The sequence below is a fragment of the Denticeps clupeoides genome, chromosome 5, assembly GCF_900700375.1.
Source record: "Denticeps clupeoides chromosome 5, fDenClu1.1, whole genome shotgun sequence".
Classification (NCBI taxonomy): domain Eukaryota; kingdom Metazoa; phylum Chordata; class Actinopteri; order Clupeiformes; family Denticipitidae; genus Denticeps; species Denticeps clupeoides.
In genome coordinates, this window is record NC_041711.1 from 32200941 (window position 1) to 32223165 (window position 22225).

A 22225-nucleotide genomic window follows, 5' to 3' on the forward strand; every position below is an offset into this window, starting at 1 on the left:
CCGTAAAGGTCGCGTATTGTTACCTGTTTTCTGCCTCGTCATGTCACGATCACGAGTGTACTCGAAATACTACTTTTTTTTTTTATTAAACACATTTCATAGTGCCGTGCACATGTTTCACATTTAAGTTTTAGGACGTTGTGCTATGAATCGACATTATCAGTAACTGACCATTAAACGTTAAATAAATCTTTGTCCAGACGTGCAGCTAAATCTCATGTTAAAATGTTTGATAATTCTGAACGGCAATATACTTGACATTAGTGTAATGGTAGTTGCGAGTCTTGCCTCTATTCCTTTATCATGGTATCCGACACGGCCTTTGAGCATCTTGTTTGAATATTTTCCGTGAGACCTTACAATCTTTAAATCAGCATATCTCGGTATGAACTGGTGCTGTGGTTGTGTCGACAGGTTCAAGAGGCCTGATTTACTCTTAATGTTACACTTAATAACTTAATTTTCATCTTAAGAACGTAATTTATGTCTATGTTGTATTATACAATACATTTTATTCTAACATTTGAGGCCGATATTGATTTACTACGCCATTGAACACGAGCGCCTTCTAGCCATGACCGGAAGCTTGACAACGACACCCGGAAGAAAACAGGAAGCTGTACTGATTAGCTGTACTGTGCTAGTTGTCAAAAACTGTACTTAGTTAAAGCGGGATCTCGGAATACTACCGTGACCGTAGTATGACTCGCCGACCGACATGCGTTGTCTAGACAATTATTTCTTTATGTATAATTATATATAAAACGTCTGCCTTAAACGTAAGTGGCAGCTTTTACTGCCAGGGGGAAATTCGTGCCCCGAAGCTGCAACCTCGGCAGGTAAACCATGATGCTGTTGCGCGCTTGTTTCCTTCGTCGTGTTTATTGTTCATCTGAAAGGTTGTCACTGGAATGAGCCCGTTAACCAACTAGATATATGTTATTTCTGTCCGCGAATTGTGTTGTTTGCAAATGTCCACCGTATTGAAAGATCGCAGCAACGTATGTCAAGCCTATCTGTCATATCGGTTTTGCATTTTCAGTACATAGGGGCAAATTTTGAGATCAACGAGGGCGCTTACAGAAGTATTTAGAAGAAAATAATATATGCCTGTAACTGATTACACGGTTACATTTTATGTTGTGCTTCTTGTGTTAATTTTAGACACAGATTTTGGATGCAAAAACTTCAGAATGGGGAATCAGCTTGCTGGAATAGCACCCTCCCAGATCCTGTCGGTTGACAGCTATTTCTCAGACATCCACGACTATGAATATGACAAAAGCCTCGGCAGTACCAGATTCTTTAAAGTTGCAAAAGCAAAGCACAGAGAGGGCCTGGTGGTTGTCAAGGTGTTTGCCATCCAGGATCCTTCACTGCCTCTGACCAGTTACAAGCAGGAGTTGGAGGAGCTGAAAATAAGGCTGCACTCCTGTCAAAATTGTCTGCCTTTCCAGCGGGCCAGTCTGACAGAGAAAGCAGCGATTCTATTCCGTCAGTATGTTCGAGACAACCTGTATGACCGTATAAGCACACGGCCCTTCCTTAACAACATTGAGAAGCGATGGATTGCTTTTCAGATTCTTAATGCTGTGGACCAGGCCCACAAATCAGGGGTGCGCCATGGCGACATAAAAACTGAGAATATCATGGTGACCAGTTGGAATTGGGTGCTGCTTACTGATTTTGCAAGTTTTAAACCCACATACCTGCCAGAGGACAATCCAGCAGACTTCAATTACTTTTTTGATACTTCAAGACGAAGGACATGTTATATCGCCCCAGAGAGATTTGTGGATGGTAGTATGTTTGCTGCTGAAAATGACCAAACTACCCCGCTAGTTGACCTTAGCAGTAATAGTCAAAGGACAAGAGGAGAACTCAGGCAGCCTATGGACATATTCTCAGCAGGTACCTCATTATTGTGGCAAAATCTGTAAGTAATTGTATGATGAATATGTTCAAGTGAATAATGCATCACTGTATTTTTACAGGTTGTGTCATTGCAGAGCTCTTTACTGAGGGAATCCCGCTCTTTGATCTCTCTCAGCTGCTGGCCTACCGCAAGGGCCAGTTTCAGACTGAGCAAGTTCTTATGAAAATTGAAGACAGCAGTATCAGAGAGCTGGTAAGGGTTTATGAGCACCCGACAAATTATTAGATAATGTCTTTCAATTCTCTTAACCTCTTATGTAAGGGCAATTATGTTTATTTGTACTTACATGTTTCCCTCAGTTTTTGCCTTAAAATTAATAACTTGTATTTGTGATGGTTGATTCAACAAAATTGTAGGTGGCCCAGATGGTGCAGAGGGAGCCAGAGAAACGCCTCACAGCAGAGGAGTACCTGAAGCAGCAGCGAGGAAGGGCTTTCCCAGACATCTTTTACACCTTTCTCCAGCCTTACATGGCTCAGTTTGCGAAAGAGACTTTTCAGTCTGCGGACGAACGGGTGCTGGTTATCCGCAAGGACCTGGAGAACATCCTCCACAATCTCTGTGCGAGCGGGCAGTCTGAAAAGACTGAGAGCCTGGAGAAGGCATCACAGGAGACTGGCAACATGAAAGAGAGCGGCCTTGTGGTGCTAGTGTCAGTGATCACATCTTGTCTGCAGACCCTGCGCTCCTGTGACTCCAAGCTGGCAGCTCTGGAACTGGTGCTACACCTGGCTGGTAGGCTAAGTGTGGAGATCCTGCTTGACCGAATCACCCCATACCTTCTGCACTTCTGCAACGACCTCGTCCCCCGTGTTAGAGCTGAGGCCGTACGTACACTGGCCAAAGTGCTGGCACTGGTTAAGGAAGTGCCCCGCAACGATGTCAATATTTACCCAGAGTACATTCTGCCTGGCATTGCGCATCTAGCCCAAGATGAAGCTACCATTGTCAGACTGGCTTATGCTGGTGAGTGCGATCACTTTTAAGTCTTATGCAAAAATCAAAACATGTTTTAAAAACTTTTTTTTTTTTTCTTCTTCTTGATGTTTCTAGAGAACATTGCCCATTTGGCTGAGACAGCATTGCGATTTTTGGAGCTGGTACAGGAGAATAACCTAAATACTGAGCATGACCTGAATGGAGAGGACACAGAAGAAACCCTTCATCCCAATGAAAATTATGATTCTGGTAATTTTTCTTCTCAAACAATAATTTTTACTCGATTTAAAATAAAACAGCATTTCTGAAATATTGATTGTTGCAGTTATATCTTGAATCCATGAAAATCAGTTTCCTCAGAGTTGATAGAAAGCTATGGGATTATTTAAAGATGGTTAAATTGAATTAAAGATAATAATGGTGCCTTTTTAGCCATAAACAGTGTTAACATAATGGTAGGGTGAGATTAGGTAAATGTGTATATATTACATTAACATAACTAAATATGCAGTTATCAGAACATCTCATATTCAGTTTTCTGTTTTCAGAATTGCAGGCGTTGCATGAAATGGTGCAGCAGAAGGTGGTCACACTGCTGAGTGACCCGGAGAACATTGTTAAGCAGACCTTGATGGAGAACGGCATCACTCGCCTCTGCGTCTTCTTTGGCAGACAGAAGGCCAACGATGTTCTCCTCTCACACATGATCACCTTTCTGAACGATAAAAATGACTGGCACCTCCGGGGCGCCTTCTTTGACAGCATTGTCGGTAAACTATTTACAGAAATGTCTTGCTCTTTGAATTACTTTTACCTTGTTCTTTTGTAATGCCTACGCTTTTTGGCCCAAGGAGTGGCAGCTTATGTGGGCTGGCAGAGCTCATCCATCCTGAAGCCTCTGCTGCAGCAGGGCCTGAGTGATGCTGAGGAGTTTGTCATCTATAAAGCCCTGAATGCTCTCACCTGCATGTGCCATCTGGGCCTCCTACAGAAACCCCACATCTACGAGTTTGTCAGTGATATTGGTAAGGTAACCCTGGAAATCTAAGAGGAAAAAATACCTTCTGTCTGCCTTAGTTCACCACTTTTATTATTCTCATTCTGTTTCTGCTAGCTCCTTTTTTGTGCCATCCCAATTTATGGATCCGATATGGGGCTGTTGGCTTTATCACTGTAGTGGCCCAGCACTTGAACATTGCTGACGTCTACTGCAAACTGATGCCCCATCTCAATCCTTTCATTACTCAACCTATCATACAGGTGAGTTTTCTATCAATGCCCTCTCTATGCTAGCGTGTGTTTATCTTTTATTGGATGAATCCAGCTGCAAAACCAGTTCCAAAGTTGCCATGGATGGAACCTGCTTTTTTCCCCCCATCAGATTGATAAAGAGATAGTCCTCCTGAGTGTGCTGAAAGAACCTGTGAGTCGATCCATCTTTGACTACTCACTGCGCTCCAAAGACATTGGCAGCCTCTTCCGGCACCTGTTACTACGTCAGAAGAAACGCAATGGTTTGATACCAGAATGCCCCATTCCCGAAGACCCTAACATTGCGCAGCTGCTCAAGAAGCTTCTGTCACAGGTCTCAGTTCAATCATATTAACCAATATAAGAAATAATTGGCACAGCAGAGTACAATGAGCTTGAGATTTACTGGTGCTTAAGAATCCATTTGAGCTTTATATATTTCTGCAAAAATAAATCAAAGAGTAAAATCAGATTTTATCAGTTTCCTCAGTAAATCAATGATCAAGTATCACATTTTTAAATCAATCTTTCTCTTTTTAGGACTATGAACATCAGATATTGATATTTATGCAGAAATATAGAAAGTTCTATGGGGTTCCCCACTGTATAAGGTGTTATAACATGGGTTTCATGGTTAGTAAACTATGGTCCTGTATAGGGAATGACTGAAGCTGAGGAAGATAAACTTCTGGCACTGAAGGACTTCATGCTCAAATCAAACAAGGCCAAAGCCAATGTTGTGGACCAGAGCCACCTGAGTGACAGTGCTCAGAGTGGTATAATTGACCTGGGCACACTGGGTATCACTGGGCGCCAGGTGGATCTTGTCAAACCCAAGCCTGAGTCTGATGACAAGAGAGGTGTGTAGCAATGCATTGGTCTCATTATGTGGCTGTAATAATGCATTTCATTTATCCGTTAAAATTTATGTTTCTTGGTTTTGCAGCAGATCTGATCAGTCCCGTCTCTGGTACATCCCTCAAGCTGATTTAATTTGTAAATCGCATGGTCTTTACTCAATAACACACATTTGCAAAATATTGTTGAAGGCCACTTATGCAAAAGCATTTTAAAGTGCATTTCAAATTTCTAAACTTTACATATTACATTTAAAATTACATGATATATTTAGAAAATTGCATGCATTCATTTACTCACCACTTGCTTTGGGGATCATTGTTAATGCTAAATTAAATAGATGATGCAGCTCTTATGGGGCACTATTTCACACATGTTGGCTAACAGGGGTTTTTATGTTGCAGCTGGTATGTTACAATCGCATGGGAGTGTTCTGTTGGAATGTTGGACTGCGGGTGATTTTTTTTTTAGATTTAAGTATCTACCCTAGAATTGAGTAATGCCTGTAGAGGTATTGTGCTGCTGTGCTGTCATACACTGTAGCCTCCTGTTGTACCCTGTTATGAATACATGATTCTGAGGTGAAATTATAATGCAGGGGCAGGTCACGGGGGAAAAAGTAGCCAGAGCTCTGATTTCTTTCAGTTGTAGTTTGTTTCTTAGTTTGTCATGTTCTGCTCTGAATCCAAATTCAGGCCTTGTTTTCAGATCTCCCAGCTAGTTACTGATTTTGATTCATTGCAAAAGAGTCACTTACTTGCAGGTTGAGGGAGGCTAGAAAATCAGCAGTTGAAAACCCCTGCAATATACCACCTAGCTTGTGTTGTAATGCGTTTTATCATCCTCTTCAAGCTGTCCAACTGAAAAGTTGTAACCAATTTTGATGTACAGCACTTCCTGTTTAATTTAAGAATAAAATAACTTCATTTGATAAATGTAGTTGAATGATTATTCCATTGTATTCCATGCATGTCCTATGTTCCAGGACGGAAGCATACAAAACAGGATTCCAACATGAATGAGGAGTGGAAGAGCATGTTTGGATCCCTGGAGCCTTCCAGCTCAACTGCTGCACCACCTACGGTATTTCAAATATTTTGCTGCCAAATGGTGCTATAAAAACGCCCCCTTTTTTCTATTGTTTTTATGTTTATCAGTATTTTATATTTATATGAGTGATATAAATCACTCCTTAAGACCACAACTCACTACTTTGCTCTCTTTTTACAGTTGCCTGAGGGGGGACAGCCCAGGAAGCCCACAGTGCCTCCTACTGTCCAAGTGGTACAATCAGTCAGTGGAGTTTCTACATATCAGCGGCGGGTGACCACATGTAAAGCAGAACTTCAGCAGCTCTTACAGCAAAAGCTAGAGCAGTGCAATGCAGAGCGAATGGCCAAGCAGATGATGGAGAGTGCAGTGTGGGAAAGTCGGCCACCACCACCAGGTAAACCACCAGGTCTGCCAATATTTGTACATTTTTAAATGATTAGAACAATTTCTGCCTCCTCTGGAAGCTGTAGGGTACCCAAGTTATTAAGTCACATGTAATGCTGTTGGGCCTGGAGAAAAACCCCATAGCTAAGCCCTACAGAATGGTTTCCTAGTGTCCTATACCCTTCACTCAAAAAAAAAATCATAGATAAATAGCTAAAAAGTAAATAAAGCCAGTACATACATTTCATTAATAGTGTCTTAAAGGTCCCTTGGCATCATTTTTTTCTCTTATATAGGTCTTAGTAGTCCCCTAATATCTGAAGTCTTGGTGCAAAATTACAGCCACTTTGAGCCAGTCCCACAACGAGATTTCCCCAGGACACGACATTTCCGTGTCTGTAGCTTTAAATGCTAATGAGGAGCAGAGAGGTGGGACGAGAAGGAGAGCCACCTATTGAAGTGCGTGGGCATTCGTAGAAATTACGTGATCAACACCATTCACAAACCACAATGTTTGCTGCAGACAGGAAGTCGTTTCAGCGTTTTCTCCAGAAAAAATAAAACTAGCCAACTGGTTCGTCTGAGGCTTGTGTGAAGGAACTAAAAAAATACATTCATGCATTTTTACATCCAACCACAAAGCAACTGCAATGCTGTGCTTATTTGTAAGCCATGACGGTCGGTGGAGATACTTTTTAGGAGACTGTTGGGAAATTCTCTGAAAGCATGAGAGATGGGAGGTAACCTTTACCCTTATGATGACATAAGGGGCATTTCTAGCACCTGCAGGACCATACACAGGCTAGGCAAACTTGTATTAATGTTAAATAATCTCACAAAGTGATATTTTCATGTCATGTGACCTGTATCTCTCTGAAGTAGTTTTAAGGTGACCTCATTATGATACTGCATATTTGAAATATATGTAATGCACATTGAATATCTCCTAGGATGGCATCCCAAAGGTTTGTTGGTGGCACACCTTCATGAGCACAAGTCAGCGGTGAATCGCATCAGGGTTTCTGATGAATACTCTATTTTTGCCACTTGCTCCAATGATGGCACTGTTAAAATATGGGACAGCCAGAAAATGGAGGGGAAAACAACAACTACCAGGTAAATGGTTGTTCTATTTTTACTACTTAACCATTTCATCTGCTATTTCAGATGTTATAGGAGTTGATTTATTCAAGGGAGTAAAGCTGAATATTGCTTTTTCAGGAAATGTGAATATGTTTTCAGGTCTGTTCTCACCTACTCCCGCATTGGTGGACATGTGAAAACCTTGACTTTCTGCCAAGGGTCACACTACCTGGCTGTTGCGTCAGATAATGGATCGATTCAACTGCTGGCAATTGAGGCCAACAAACCACCAAAATCACCCAAAGTTCAACCATTTCAGAACAGGTACTTTTTATATGCTGTAGAGGAACAGTTTCTAAAAGTGGCCCAAACTTCAACTCCTTGTCATGAAATAATGTCCACAAAAGGGTCCTTTGTTTAAATTGTTTTCTACTTAAGAACTGTACTATAATACATTTATGTACACTGCTGCTTGTGTGTCGTTATTCTGCCTTTTGGCATTTAAGTGATTATAAAGAAAGACAGGGACAAGACAGAACACACACAAATGCCAACATCGCCATCTATAGTTGAAACGATGTAACAAACATCACATATCATTTAAAGAATTGAATTCAAGGATTCAATTCAAATTTAAGGATTCAAAGCATTTATTGTTGTGTACAGAAGAAATTGCCTTTATCTGTTCAATGAAATTATTTCTTTGCTGTCAACATACAAATGCTGAGTTAGGTTAAGATAAATAAAATAAAAAAGTGGTGAAGACTAAATTGTGCAGATATAAATAAATATTTACTGTAATTACAGTGACAAGGAATTTACAGTATTATGTGCAAGGAACAGAAAATTACACTGTGAGGTAGATGGAGGGGATGTGCAAAGAGCTTAGTGTGCTAATGAGCTTAATGAGTCTTAGTACAAAAGTACAGATGAGGTAGGTCCGCTGTTAAAGAAGTCTGATGTCAGAAGGCAAGAAGGAGTTGTTTAGTTGGGAGGTTCACACTGAACCTTCATACCGAGGGCAGTGAAGAGTGTGAAGAGTCCACAGCAGTATGCGGTCCACAGCAGTGTAGATGTACCATGCAGTGACTGGAGACCTTTACATAATTTATCAGATGGCCTTATCCAGAGCAATCCAATAAACTATGCAATATGGAGGGAATTCAAATGATCAATAATAAATATAAATATTCAACAAAAGAATTCCACAGTGGCAGTCATAAAACCTCCATACACTAAGTTAGAGCATTGTCTATTTTTACCATAGATTTAAGATCATGAATTTGATCCTGAATATGTCATTATCAGGAATTTGATCCGGGCGCCGGTCATGGCTGCCCACTGCTCACTCAGGGTGATTGGTTAATGCAGAGGGCAAATTTCACTGTGTGCTTCACATGTGACAATCACTTCACTTCATTTATAGGATGCATAAGCAAGTATGTTAACAGAGATTATTTTGAAGTATTTCTGAATTGATTTTAGAATCCTCGACCTAAAGGATGATGGTTGTGTAGTGGATCTCCACCACTTCAGTTCCCAGTCTGTGCTGGCCTATGCAACAGTCAATGGCTCCTTGGTGGGGTGGGATTTGAGGAGCAACACTAATGCCTGGACCCTCCGACATGACCTGCGCCTGGGCCTCATCACGTCCTTTGCTGTGGACATGCACCAGTGCTGGTTGTGTGTGGGTGAGTTCTTAGCCCTGCATCAATCATGTTAAATTATGGTAGACTGAGGCAAAAAAGCATATCAATATTCATTTTTTCTCTTCTTCTCTGTTTCTAACCACAATTAGGCACATGCAATGGCACCATGGCATGCTGGGATATGAGGTTTCAGCTACCAATTTCCAACCATTCTCACCCAACCAGAGCAAGAATCAGGCGTCTGCTCATGCACCCTCTCTACCAGTCTTCTGTTATAGCAGGTAGCTCCCACACTGGCTTTGTGTTGCTAATGTCAACTTAGACAATCAGAGTTGTAATCACTACCTTCCAGTCAATGATCAAGTGATGTGTTTATATGCAGCTGTGCAAGGGAACAATGAAGTGTCCATGTGGGACATGGAAACAGGAGACAGAAAGTTTACCCTCTGGGCAAGCTCTGCCCCACCTCTTTCTGAGATGCAGGTATCAGGTCCCCCATTCAGTTCTCTCAGCACTAACGGCAGCATTTCAAATGTTTTTTTTTTTTTTTTTGATAGAATGTCTACACAATCAAAAGATAAAATGTAAATATTCCCTTTAGTGTCTGCTACATGGATATATGGATGTAAGGAGGAATGATGGATACATTTTCCAACACTAGGGGTTTTTTACTATGCAGAATATTGCTGTCACCCCACTCTCTGCACCATGCCCAACTGTTTGCCTCCCTGTTTGTGTCCGGTAGCCATCTCCCCACAGTGTTAATGGGATATACTGTAGCCCTGCTGATGGAAACCCACTCCTCCTGACTGCAGGATCAGATATGAGAATAAGGTATAGTATCAGATTATAGATGATCTGAAGTTACATCATTTTTAGGTAAATACCCGATAATGCTTCCTTTACATTAGTAATGTTAAGTCAGTTTTTTGTTTAAGCTTGCTGTATTGTATTTTAACAGATTCTGGGACCTCGCCTACCCAGAGCGGTCATACATTGTTGCAGGAGGTGCCATTGATGCACTCCACTGCCCTTCAGTTTTCTACAACTGCAAGATCATAGAAGGCACTGAAGTAGTGCAGGTTTGTACATTTACATGTAATGGTCTAATCACACTTTATCTATGTTTATTTTGTGATATGTAAAGGATCACCTTTTTAACAGGAGATCCACAGCAAACAGAAAAGTGGAACAACTGATGATGCCCCTCGAAGAGGCCCTGAATCCCTCCCTGTGGGCCATCATGACATCATCACTGATATTGCCACCTTCCAGACAACTCAGGGCTTCATAGTGACCTCTTCCAGAGATGGCATAGTCAAGGTGTGGAAATAATAGGCTTGTCATCAGTATCACATTCTGGAGTGGTTTGCATATGTAGAGACTAGTGTACATTTCATATTTAAAGCCAGATAATATAAACTAAGATCATGAAAATAGATTTCCTGTAATCTTTGACAGAGAGAGGAATGAATGGTGGTGATTTATTTTTTTTTTTCATTAGTGCTAAGTCAGTACTAAATATAAGGAATAGGAAACCCTAGATTATATAAGAAATGCACCATGCTATGTATAGCAGTAAAAGAAATGCAAAATCAACATTACATGTACTACTTTGTGTTATACTACAGTGTTCATTTTTTATGTTATATTTATTGTACATCCAGCAATGAAACAGCTGCATGTAAAAAATCTCTGAAAGTGACTATGCTAATCATAAATCCATAATAAAACACAACTGTCTCAATGTCATGACTAGAAAATGTAACAACTCAAACATAAACTCATTTACTATGTACTAACTTTGGGATTTCTTTCATTTAAAACATGCAGTAGCTTTTTTATATCCAGTTAATTCTCACACACACATCTGATTGAGTAGCTTTGTCTTTGAGTCATTAAAAGAAGTTCTTTTCAAACAGCAGTCTTTGTAATTTGTCTTGGTCTTTTTCTGCTGCGTGTATTAACAGCAGGTGAGAGTGGTGTTCCTCTTGCCTTTTTTCTACCTGGAATGAGTAAGATAAAAGCTCTGGTCAGGATGGAAGGGATAAAATAATATCTATAAACAATCCTTATTTGGAGAATTAAGAGTGTCTATTTAGAAAAGTGTCTATTAAGATGAATGAGCTTGCAAGTTGTCCGTTTCAGTGTACCTTTAGCCACTCTGGCAGCACCAGAGCTTCTCTGGCTGCTAGTGATCTGCATCTGAGAATGCCATTTCTGATCCTCCTCCACATGCTCCATGTGAGCAGGGATGGGGACCCTACTAAATAGAGCATAAGTCAATGTCTGCTGTTCCAGCGTTTCATGCACAAGTGTCTGAGCAACTCTCTCACGTTGTCTGCAACTGACCTTGCTCTTGCTGGTCCATCTGCTGCTTCCAAAACATCAATTGTGTCTTGATTTTGAAGGTTCTCGCACATCCTTCCGAGAGGTGCCGATTGGTAGTCATTTAGTCCCTCTGAATGAAAGGGAAATGATGATAATAGAGAATTACAAAGAATCGCTGACTTCTGCTTGTTGGAAGAATTTGGTTTTGCAGCACGTACTCTTGAGCATGCTCAGGAAGGCTGTGAGGAATCGCTGGCCGTACTCCTGCTCAGCCTGCCTCATCTCTCCTACATGAACCACATGCTGCTCCACAGGAAAACTTGCAAGCGCTTCCGCTTGGGTTGTGTTAAAGTAGTCACCACTCAGTGCCATGAACAGAACTATACCCTGGCACTTTGCCTTTTGAGATATGAAGGTAAGCTTTGCTTGGTCCAACTGGGCAGTTTGCCCTCCTACAGAGACCAGCAGCATCCTGTTTGTTCGGGGCATGGGTGCTTTGAGGAAGCCATTCATAACAACCCACTCCACAGCATGTCCCAACGCCGAAGCACCACCTGCTTGGTGCATGGCGTGAATGTGGTTTTTCATTTGACCTATATTCTGGTAGGTAACAAAGTCAAACTCTTTAACAACTGGATTTTCTCTTTTGTCTGAGAAGACCTGCTGATACACTGCCACTCTGGCCTGCCCATCCGATCTGTTTGGTTGGCTGCTCACAGCTACTTGGTCCAACACGGAGCCCCAGAACTCTTTCATTCGGTCATACTGGTCAGCCTGCATGTTGTGTGACCCGTCCACCAACACAGCCAGATCCAGGTCCAGCTGGAGAGGTACAGGTTCCGTACTGATGCCTAAACACTCTGGTGCTGGGCTACAGGGATCTGAAAGGATAAATTGCATGAACACAAACTTTCCACAATGGGTACCTTCATAAAGTGGGGCATCCACTGGTTATGCAGATGTCCCACTTAAAAAGATGAGAGAGGTCTGTAATTTTCATCATACGTATACTTCAACTGTGAGCAACAGAAGGCAAAAAAAAAAGGAAATCGTGATTTTTAAAAAATTATTTAGTTGTATATGGTGCAGAAAATAAGTATTTAGAATTCTGGCCCTCACAGACCTGTTACTTCTTCTTTAAGAAGCTCATCTATCGTTGCCTGTATCAATACAGGTAATCTACTCATTACCTCTATTAATGCACCTGTTTGAACTCATTATCTCTTTAAAAGATACATGTCCACACTTTCAAACAGTCAGACTCCAACCTCCACACATCTGCACAGTCTTGTACATCTGCACAAGACTGGGTTGAGTCAATCAGGCAAGCAGCTTCAACTGTTGGGTCATTTATGTAAATGTCTGATTTAATGTAACCACTGACAATCACCTTCAACCTTGGACTCCATGCAATATCTCACCGCGTGATGTACAAATGATATTGAGAATGGTGAGGAAACAGCCCAGAACGACACAGGTGGAACTGGTCAATGACCTGGGGACCAGAGATCTGGGACCACAGTAACAAGGTTTACTATTAGAAACACGCTACATTGTCATGGATTAAAATCTTGCAGAACTCGAAAGGTCCCCCAACTTTAGCCACCATATGTCCAGGCCCATCACACGTTTGTCAGAGATTATCTGGATGATCCAGAGGAGGATTAGAAGAATGTCTTGTGGTCAGATCACCCCCAAATAGAACTCATTGTTTAAAGTGAAGTGATTATCACTTGTGATAATGAAAATTTGTCCTCTGCATTTAACCCATCACCCTGAGTGAGCAGTGGGCAGCCATGACAGGCACCATGGTAGCAGTGTGTGGTGACGGTGCTTTGCTCAGTGGCACCTTGGTGGATCGGGATTCGAACCGCTAGGCCACCACAGCCCCGAATTAAATGTACTTTTCCAGGGCGCACTAGGATTTGAACCTGGGACCTCTTGAGCTGCAGTCAAATGCTCTACCAATGGAGCTGGAAGAATGCTCAGCTGTATCCCAAGAACACTATACCAACTGTGAAGCATGGGGGTGGGAACATTATGCTTGGGGCTTCTTTTCTGAAAAGGGGTCAGGACAACTTATCCGCATTAAGGAAACAATGGAAGGAGGTTTTTGCCCAAAATCTCATGATACATTAGTGAGAGCATTGAAGATGAAACGTGACTGGGTCTTCCAGCATGACAATGATCCCCCACCACCCAGGAAACGAAAGAGCAGCTATGTAAAAAGCATTACAAGGTTCTGGCCTAGCCAGTCTCCAGACCTCAATCCATTCAAGAACTGTGGAGGGAGTTCTTGAGAAGATCTGCCTAGAATAATGGTCTGTAAATGCCATCCAAGATTATATTACAGTGTCGAGGTGAATTTTTCTGAACCATTATACAAAATAAATTCTTTAAAAAGATCTCCTGAATTTGTTTTTTTTTTTACATTCTGTCTTACAGTTGAAGTGTACCTATGATGAAAACTGCAATCCTCTCTCATCCTTTTGAGCGAGACCACTTGCACAATTGGTGGCTGCCAAATAATTTTTGCCCCACTGACAGAGAAGAATCAGTAAGAGAAACATATAAAATATATATATATATTTACTATATTAAAGTCTGTACACCAATACAGGTAATATGGTGTGGCAAGGCAAAAAGGTTTTCATGGATGTTCTACCATAGCAGATAAGGCACTGCTGAATAGTCCTGAGCTGGGCCTTTTGCTCCTGTCCATCTTCCAGCAATGTCACAATGAAGCTTCTTGTTTCATCTGTCTGAATTTTAGTAGTTGGGAGACATGGACACCAACAATCAATATAAATCATCAAGTGTTTCATTTCTGGTTGAATTCCTATTCATGCAACAGAATTTCACCTCAAATGCTTTCTGAACATTGGGCGTGTTCCTGAAGCCAATGACAGCAGGATGAATGTCGAGAGCTTTGAACTCCAGAACTGCAGTGTTGATGGACGTGGCATCCTGGGATGGCCCGTTTGCAAAGAAAATTGCCACCTTCCTCATCAGCAAGGCTTGTCTGGTGTGTTTGAAGACGTTCCTTGCAACAAAGCGCATGGCAGCACCAATATTGCGGGGACTGGATGAGCGCTCCAGGGATAGGTTATTCACCGCCTCCAGCAGGTGCTTCTTTTGGTGGTAGTCAGAGAAACGGATCAGGTACTTGGTGCTGGAGCTGTAGGACACCACGGCAACACGGGCTCCTGTGGGGCAGTTACTCTCCGCTATGGAGATGTCCTCCAGTAGGTCAACAACCCTGGAGCGCATCCTCTCAAAGACCTGTGGTGTAACATCCTGAGACGTGTCCAGGGCAAGGACCAGCTCAGTAGGGTAGGCTGGGCACTTGGAATGTTCTGGAAATGGAAAGGTTGCAGTCCTAGACAATGCCCTACTTTTTCACAATTATTAAAAAATCCATGTGGAGGAAAACATAAACCACTTACCCATGCAACAGGCTGTTTGGAAAGAAAGAAATCTCTCAGTGTGACATGGAAATACATCTAGTGATACAGCAATGCTACAGTGCCAAACTTACCACAGTTGTTCTGAATATATGAGATTATCTGACAGTTCTAGAGAAATATAGTGTAAATGCATTTTAGTGATACGGTAATTATGGTGACAGAAAAAAATATATAAAAGTGTAAAATAAATATGTATATACCGTTGTTCTATAACCTGGCACTCCTCTGGCCCCCTGTAAAAATAAAATACATTTTAACAAGAAATAAAAAATAGTGCTATCCAACAACAACAAAAAAAGCTTAATTACACATTTTGCAATGATTTAATCATGATTAATCACAAATAATTCTTAAGACTCGCCTTGCTATGCTGCACATAAAAAATCGAGTGTGGTAAAGAGCCTTGACTTTAATAAAACACCCTGCAGTCTCTGACAAAAGTTCAATTAAACTACTTTTTATTTTTTCGACTTCCACCTAAGGGCTGATTCAGATGATGTAACCAAAAATGTGGTGAACCTCTTGTTGCTCCAGCATTTGGAAACAATGTAAATTGTTTCATGCAAAAATCTGTCATCTGAATTCCTCCTAAAACCTCTTAACTGTTTGTCTCCATCTTTAGGATTGTTTCTGGGTAGGATCTGCAATAATTTCATAAATTTAATTAAACACATTAAATGTTAACAGATGTGTCAATAAATCCATCAGATTACCCTGTGTCCATCTCGTCCCATTTCTCCGGGATCACCAATATCTCCAGCCAATCCATATCCACCCTGTGCCCAAAGCCAAATAATCAATCATGCACAAAATGAACAAAAACAATGCATTTGAAATGATAAAATGTAAGAATTCTCTCACTCCTCTTCCACGGCTTCCTTTGGGCCCAGGGTCACCTCTCTGTCCCTTCGAACCAATTTCACCCTTTTTGGTAGACAAACCAGCAACACACATTCTTAAACACATCTACACTCATATTCACTTTCTGGATGTTATTTTCCTGAAATGTTAAAACCACATCTTGTCAATGAATCAGAACATTCTGAAATTCAGAATTGTTGCACTTCATTTATGAACTGACACTGGACACAAGAGAACAGCATAATTAAGAAGTGGCCTGAAAAGTGTTACCTGCAGCCCAGGATAACCAGGTAAGCCTATCTGTCCCTTGGGTAAACATACAACAATAATTAATATGCATATTTTCTGGTTATTAGTAATTCAAAACTATGCTAAGCTGTACCTGCAATCCTTTAGGTCCTGAAAGGCCATAACCATCTTTGCCATCCAGCCCCTGTATAAGCATAACAATGCTTTTCATGATTATCCAGGACAATTACACCTGATTACAGTAACTCTGCATAAAGAAATGTAGTAAGCTGTTTCTGAGCTGGCGCTAAATGCATCGGACTTGTTTGCAAGTGTACGGTAAATAGCCTTACCATAATATATACCAGTCCTGAATAAGTAGATTCAAGATTTTATTTGTCACATGCTTAGTTATACCAGTAGAACATGCAGTGAAATTGATCCTGAATCGCTTTGTTATAAAGTTATAAAAATGAATAAAATAAAACAGAATAGAATAGAATACACCACCTGTCAAAAGTTTGGGTGCATTTACTCATTTATGGGTCTTGCATTTTTTTACATAGAGCAAAACTGAAGACACAGGACTATGAAATAATAGAGCAGGCTTTTGATGTCGACAATAGTGAACAAACAAGTCATGAAGGTAAAAAGGGGCAACCTACTTCACTTTCTCCTGATACAAAAAATTCAAAATATATTTCTTGCAATGAATTCTTCAAAATGTCCTACATTGCAGTCTTTACAAAATATAATCCTTTTATTAGTAGCTGGACCTCCAAAAGATGTACTAACCGGCATTCCTCTGGCACCCAATGATCCTGGACCTCCTTTAGGACCAGGATCCCCCTGCTGGCCCTGTACATATAGAGCAGATAATGAACACGACAAGGGTTCCTCTTCACAAGAGCAGCTAATGTTAAAATCAGATCTTGAGATGACCATGCAAAACAGTGTTTTAAATAGATATATACCAGGGACCCAGCATTTGTTCCAATTATCTTTATCAAAAAAAGCAGGGTTATGAAAGTGAAGTGATTGTGAGACACTGCAGCACAGCACACGGTGACAAAAGGAAATGTGTCCTCTGCTTTTAACCATCACCCTTGGTGAGCAGTGGGCAGCCATGACAGGCGCCTGGGGAGCAGTGTGTGGGGACGGTGATTTGCTCAGTGGCACATTGGTGGATTGGGATTCGAACCAGCAACTGATTACGGGGTCGCTTCCTAAACTACTAGACCACCACTGCCCCTGGTCCTTGTTATGTCTTAATGGTCAATTTTACTGTTGTACCTTTATTCCTTTCATCCCAGCCTTTCCTCTTGATCCTTTAGGTCCTGTGGGGCCTGGTTGTCCCTATAAAAAGAATGCATTTTAGTTTAAGTTTAAAAATAAAACACAATTAAAGATTTAAAACTCACCTGTAGCCCAGGAAATCCAAGTGAACCTTGTGGTCCTGGGGCTCCCATGCCCCCCCTGGCCCCCTAAAATATATAAAAAGAGCAAAGATTAGCACTGAAGAATGGTAGGGTTTTATATACATATATCAGCATTGCAGTAAAAACTTTTTCCTGTTTATGCCTGGTGTCAAACGTCATATGCAGTTTTCCTGAAATTCTGCCAAGTATGTGTATAAAAAAAGACAGACTGAAATACCAAGACAGTGAATCACAACATAGCACATGTGCTGGTCAAGGGCATCAGTGACACTGGGGGAGTTACCAGGGGTCCTGGTGGTCCGGGGTGACCCTGAATTCCCAGGTCTCCTCGATCTCCACTCAGACCCTGTATTCAGACACGAAATCCAGGTATTGCTGAAGCAACAATTTAGCTTAAATAATGTAATGAATGTAAAGTGTATTTTAACTGCAGCTGTTACCAGGAGGTGACTGTTTTACTGACTTATGGTCAATAATATTTTCACATCTGCATGAATTTGATGTTAATATTGTTTATATTTGATGTTACTGTATGTTTATATTTGATGTTAATATTTCATTTAAATTCTAATACAATTCAGTAATATTGTCTCATTATTAATTTACTTGTACTTGTTTTTTTGTAATCATTCAGTGTCACAGAACTCTAACTGTAACACATTTACTTTCAGACAGTCAGAATTAATTGCTAATCTTTTATGTACTCTCACTGCCAGCCTAGTATGTTCATATTTTCAATGAAACTTAAAACTTGAACACATTCATGCTTGGAATGTGAAAGAAATATCAACCATTGTAATTACTTTGTATTATCTGCCTACTCAGCACTGCACATGTGAGGTGAGTGAAAGCTATATTAATACACACTTGTACTAAATTCAAGTGTGCACACTGATATATACTCCACCACAAATTTTACCTTAGCTCCAGTTGGACCGTGTCTCCCTTGGGCACCCTCCAAAGCAAAATAAAATTTTATTAACACCGTTACATGTGCTATTTAACATTTAGAGCACATGTTCATTTTTATGCTGGTATCAAATGTATATTTTGAATTGCTTCTATATTCTAAAACTTTAGAAAAAAAAATTATATTTACACAAAAAAAATACAGTTCAAGTTTTATTTAAACATGAAGTGTGAATTTTTTCTGGAGTTTAAATAAAAAAATTACTGGGTTTCCTTCATCTCCTGGGCTTCCAAGATGCCCATCTTCCCCTACATCACCCTGTTGGAAAAGCAAAGCAATTGAACTATATAAAGGTTTAAAAAATACAGTACATATTCCTGACAACACGACTCCACTGAAAATAAATTTCCAATCATATGCTACTTACTTGTGTCCCCTGCCTACCCATTTCACCCTTAAGGCCCTCCACTGTACTGTCATTTCCATGATCCCCCTAATCAAAAGTAACATTTCAGCAAAGAGGATACAATTTTAAATATATTTTAAAATCTTAACATTACACAGTTTTCTTACTGGATCTCCTCTGAAGCCAGTCTGTCCCACCATACCTGGACCACCTCTGTTGCCCTGTTGACCCTGAAATTAGTAATATTAGGGTTCTATTAACTCAAAGTGTGAAACAAATGAAGCACGCAGTTAGTGGTATGAACGTGGTAATTTACAGGGCCTCCTTGGTCTCCCTTTTCTCCTCGGGTACCATTCAGTCCAGAATCCCCCTGTAGAAAGTGAAAGTGAAGTGATTGTCATTGTGAAGCACAATGAAATGTGTCCTCTGCATTTATCCCATGACCCTTAGCGAGCAGTGGGCAGCCATGAAAGGTTCTCGGGGAGCAGTGTGTGGGGATGGTGCTTTGCTTAGTGTCTCCTTGGTGGCTCAGAATTTGAACCAGCAACCTTCCGATTACGGGTCTGCTTCCTTACGTGCTAGGCCACCACTGCCCCTAAAACGGGTTTAAAGTGAGATTGGAACCAGGGTCCTTTGTGTCAAAGACTCGCGACTGCTTGGTTAGTCCGGCAACTAGAAGACAGTTGCCAGTGATGAAGTAATAAACAGATTTGGTGATCGGATAACAACAATTGCATCCAGAAATTACCTGTTCACCACTGACTCCATCAAACCCATCATCTCCTCTGTCACCCTGTAAAAATAAAGAAAGGTGCTGAAGCATACATTAAGTTGCCACGTGAATATGCATAATGTCATTGAATTAACTCACATTGTTGCCACTGTAGCCTCTCATGCCCTGCAGAAATTCAGACCCATATGTCACATGGAAATTTGTGTAGGATTTGTTGTACCCTGATTCCCTCTGGTTATTTTACCTTGGGACCCGTTATTCCAGGACAGCCCTGAAGTCCTTGTATTCCATTCAGTCCAAGAAGGCCTCTATCCCCCTGCACAAAACAATATATGTAGCCTTTTCCATAAATATGACCTGAATATTAACTTGAATTTCCCATGAGCAGATATACAGGGGGGCCATTTATATCGACACACCTTAATAAAATGGGATGGTTGGTGATATTAACGTCCAGTTTGTGGCACATTAGTATATGTGAGGGGGCAAACTTTTTAATATGGGTGGTGACCATAGTGGCCATTTTGAAGGAAGAGGGTCATGTGACACATCAAATTTATTGGTAATTTCACAAGAAAAACAATGGTGTGCTTGGTTACAGTTTTACTGTCTTGCAAACTTACATGAGCACCTTCATCTCCAGGGTATCCCAAAAATCCTTGTTTTCCTTGAGAACCCTTTAAAAAAGAAGAAAAAAATGTAATAATGAAATATACAACTCAAAAAAACACAAATTTGCTTAACAGAGATTTCTTTACCTTTGTCCCTTGAAGCCCTGTCGGGCCTTGTGCCCCTTCAAAACCAAAGCATTTGCACATTACTCCACAGCACTCCCTGTGAGCAACAGCATCCTACATGTGCAGCAACAAGAAAGGTTCAAAGAATAAACTCTTAAACACTTCCCAAAATGGATGTAAACACATGTAAACAACAACAGAAACAAAAATGACTCAAGCACACTGTGTGACAGCCAAAGCTGGTGCTCACAGATGGAACTTTCAAGGACTTAACAATGGAAGCATACAAGAAGGCCAATGAAAACATTCTCTGCAGACACTGAGAATGTAGAGAGGATAGAGAGGGACTTACGATCTGGTTGAGTAGGACATGGGCCACATTCTCCATTCGGAGGGTCATGGGTTGCCTGTAGCCAAAACCTCGTCCAAACTCAATCATCTGAAGATCATTGACATTCTGAACATTTTCCAAGGCCACCGTAACCAACGCACTGACTCCTGTTTTACAGTAAATAATTCAGAACAGTTAATGCTAAAGTGTTTTATTCACATTTTGCCGACATTGTTCAGAATTTTTGGTACAGGAATACCTTAACTTTTTACATTGAGAAATAGTGTACATATTGTACATTTAATGTACAATTCTATTCAAAATATATATGGTTATATTATTGTAAACACACCCTTATGCTAATACATAAAATATTGATTTTATCTGATTTAATGACTGGAGTATTTTTAATACAAACATATGTAATTTTGAATATATATGCATAATGTAAATATAAAACATATGAACTATACCGCTGTTCCTGAGACTGTCTGACTCCATTTCAAGTTTCTCTACAGATTCATCAAGTCCATCAGTAAAAAGGATCAGTACCTGGAAAAAACAACAGGAGAAATAACTATTATTGAAATAACTGAATATGAACTGTAAGTTTTGAGAATGTTATTGATTTTATTGTCTGGGCTGCACCTCTTCTAACACTGAATGTGATTTCTGGAAAATAGCTCACCTTCACAGCAGCAGGTGCGGTTTTTAACATTTCCCGAAATGAGGCCAACAGCTGGGTGTTTAAGTAAGAATCCTCATCAGTCTGCAAAGCCAGCACCTTTTTGACCAAATCTTCATTGTACTGGTCAAAGCTAAAGCTATCCAGAAGTCTTCCTTGTTCATCCACCAGCCATATGTCAATGTGAGCCTTTGTTCTATTTCTTGGTGCACAGCAGAGGCTGTCCAGAGAGGTGAAATGCTGAATCATTTCAGGAAGAAGAGTCTGTAACTTTTCCTGAGCACTAAAGAGCGATGGCTTGTTAGTTCTTCTGGTGATGTCAAATCCAATGGCAATAGAGACAGTGCATTCTACAAAACGCACAGAGAAAAAGAAAAACATGGCTGTATCTGATGGTCTGGTTAAAAATAACAAATGTAAAATAATTTAATTTAAGTTCCAAACTCAACTTCTTGAGTTCTTAGTCACTGAAGGCTACTTAACATCAGTGGAAATAATCAATCATCCACTATATAGTGGGATGAATCATGTTTTCCCAACATCTGACGAGAGCCAAGAGAAGACATCATCTCCCTTTCCATCATCGTTCAAGTATTATGCCACTACATGCACTTAAGGATCTGTGTGACAGTAAGTAATGATTGAAGCTGCTTTCAAGGAACAAAATGGTCCTACTTTTTCCAGCCATCCATATTTAAAGCCAATTTATTCAAGTCAGGGCTGCAGGGAAGCTGGCTCCTATCACAATAATTTGCATGTGTACAGCAGGACCAGCACAGAGACTGTGTCATATATAAATTAGTCTCGTTGTAAGTATTTTACACATGTTTTATAGAAATAAAATCATGCATACTAACTTTATACTAGTCTAATATTGGAAGTCAGCAGTATATACTGTTGAGTTAATTCCCACCAAGCTTGTTCTTTTCAGTTCAGACTATAAT

At 40.5% G+C, this 22225-nt stretch overlaps 2 protein-coding genes across 5 annotated transcripts in view; one reads left to right on the plus strand and one right to left on the minus strand.

Annotated features, from left to right (window-relative positions):
* Nucleotides 1–72: 72 nt before the first annotated feature.
* Nucleotides 73–10885, plus strand: pik3r4 (phosphoinositide-3-kinase, regulatory subunit 4). 4 transcript variants are annotated; one of them, XM_028980108.1, is made up of 22 exons: nt 73–839; nt 1165–1911; nt 1995–2128; nt 2293–2902; nt 2990–3124; nt 3424–3645; nt 3727–3900; nt 3990–4135; nt 4257–4460; nt 4785–4986; nt 5073–5096; nt 5389–5439; nt 5970–6067; nt 6215–6443; nt 7372–7537; nt 7643–7828; nt 8990–9195; nt 9303–9434; nt 9536–9636; nt 9899–9987; nt 10115–10235; nt 10318–10885. In XM_028980108.1, the coding sequence occupies exons 2-22, from the start codon at nt 1194–1196 to the stop codon at nt 10486–10488; spliced, it is 4119 nt and encodes a 1372-aa protein (XP_028835941.1). In that variant the 5' UTR covers nt 73–839; nt 1165–1193; the 3' UTR covers nt 10489–10885. The 4 variants fall into 4 exon arrangements, with proteins under 4 accessions (XP_028835941.1, XP_028835942.1, XP_028835943.1 ...); XM_028980109.1 differs by lacking the exon at nt 5389–5439 and having other exon boundaries at nt 74–839; XM_028980110.1 differs by lacking the exons at nt 5073–5096; nt 5389–5439 and having other exon boundaries at nt 76–839.
* col6a4a (collagen, type VI, alpha 4a) overlaps nt 10788–22225 on the minus strand; it is a 40533-nt gene continuing 29095 nt past the window's right edge. The window contains exons 48-77 of the mRNA XM_028980996.1: nt 21285–21631; nt 21070–21148; nt 20618–20763; nt 20287–20379; nt 20152–20205; nt 19773–19844; nt 19667–19693; nt 19544–19588; nt 19112–19165; nt 18963–19025; nt 18817–18882; nt 18654–18707; nt 18399–18434; nt 17763–17825; nt 17462–17524; nt 17334–17396; nt 16836–16898; nt 16195–16245; nt 16083–16118; nt 15813–15875; nt 15665–15727; nt 15152–15184; nt 15023–15059; nt 14931–14942; nt 14347–14840; nt 14150–14246; nt 11703–12365; nt 11506–11614; nt 11307–11419; nt 10788–11159 (exon numbers count right to left, since the gene is read on the minus strand). Of these exons, the coding sequence (XP_028836829.1) occupies nt 11068–11159; nt 11307–11419; nt 11506–11614; nt 11703–12365; nt 14150–14246; nt 14347–14840; nt 14931–14942; nt 15023–15059; nt 15152–15184; nt 15665–15727; nt 15813–15875; nt 16083–16118; nt 16195–16245; nt 16836–16898; nt 17334–17396; nt 17462–17524; nt 17763–17825; nt 18399–18434; nt 18654–18707; nt 18817–18882; nt 18963–19025; nt 19112–19165; nt 19544–19588; nt 19667–19693; nt 19773–19844; nt 20152–20205; nt 20287–20379; nt 20618–20763; nt 21070–21148; nt 21285–21631 (3251 nt within the window). The 3' untranslated portion in view covers nt 10788–11067. The remainder of the gene's footprint in view (nt 11160–11306; nt 11420–11505; nt 11615–11702; nt 12366–14149; nt 14247–14346; nt 14841–14930; nt 14943–15022; nt 15060–15151; nt 15185–15664; nt 15728–15812; nt 15876–16082; nt 16119–16194; nt 16246–16835; nt 16899–17333; nt 17397–17461; nt 17525–17762; nt 17826–18398; nt 18435–18653; nt 18708–18816; nt 18883–18962; nt 19026–19111; nt 19166–19543; nt 19589–19666; nt 19694–19772; nt 19845–20151; nt 20206–20286; nt 20380–20617; nt 20764–21069; nt 21149–21284; nt 21632–22225) is intronic.

Coding starts and splice junctions, on each gene's coding strand:
- pik3r4 (XM_028980108.1), top strand. CDS start 1,194: ATGGGGAATCAGCTTGCTGGAATAGCACCCTCCCAGATCCTGTCGGTT. Junction 6,444..7,371: donor ACCACCAGGTAAACCACCAG/GTCTGCCAATAT, acceptor AATATCTCCTAG/GATGGCATCCCAAAGGTTTG. Junction 7,538..7,642: donor GGGAAAACAACAACTACCAG/GTAAATGGTTGT, acceptor TTGCTTTTTCAG/GAAATGTGAATATGTTTTCA.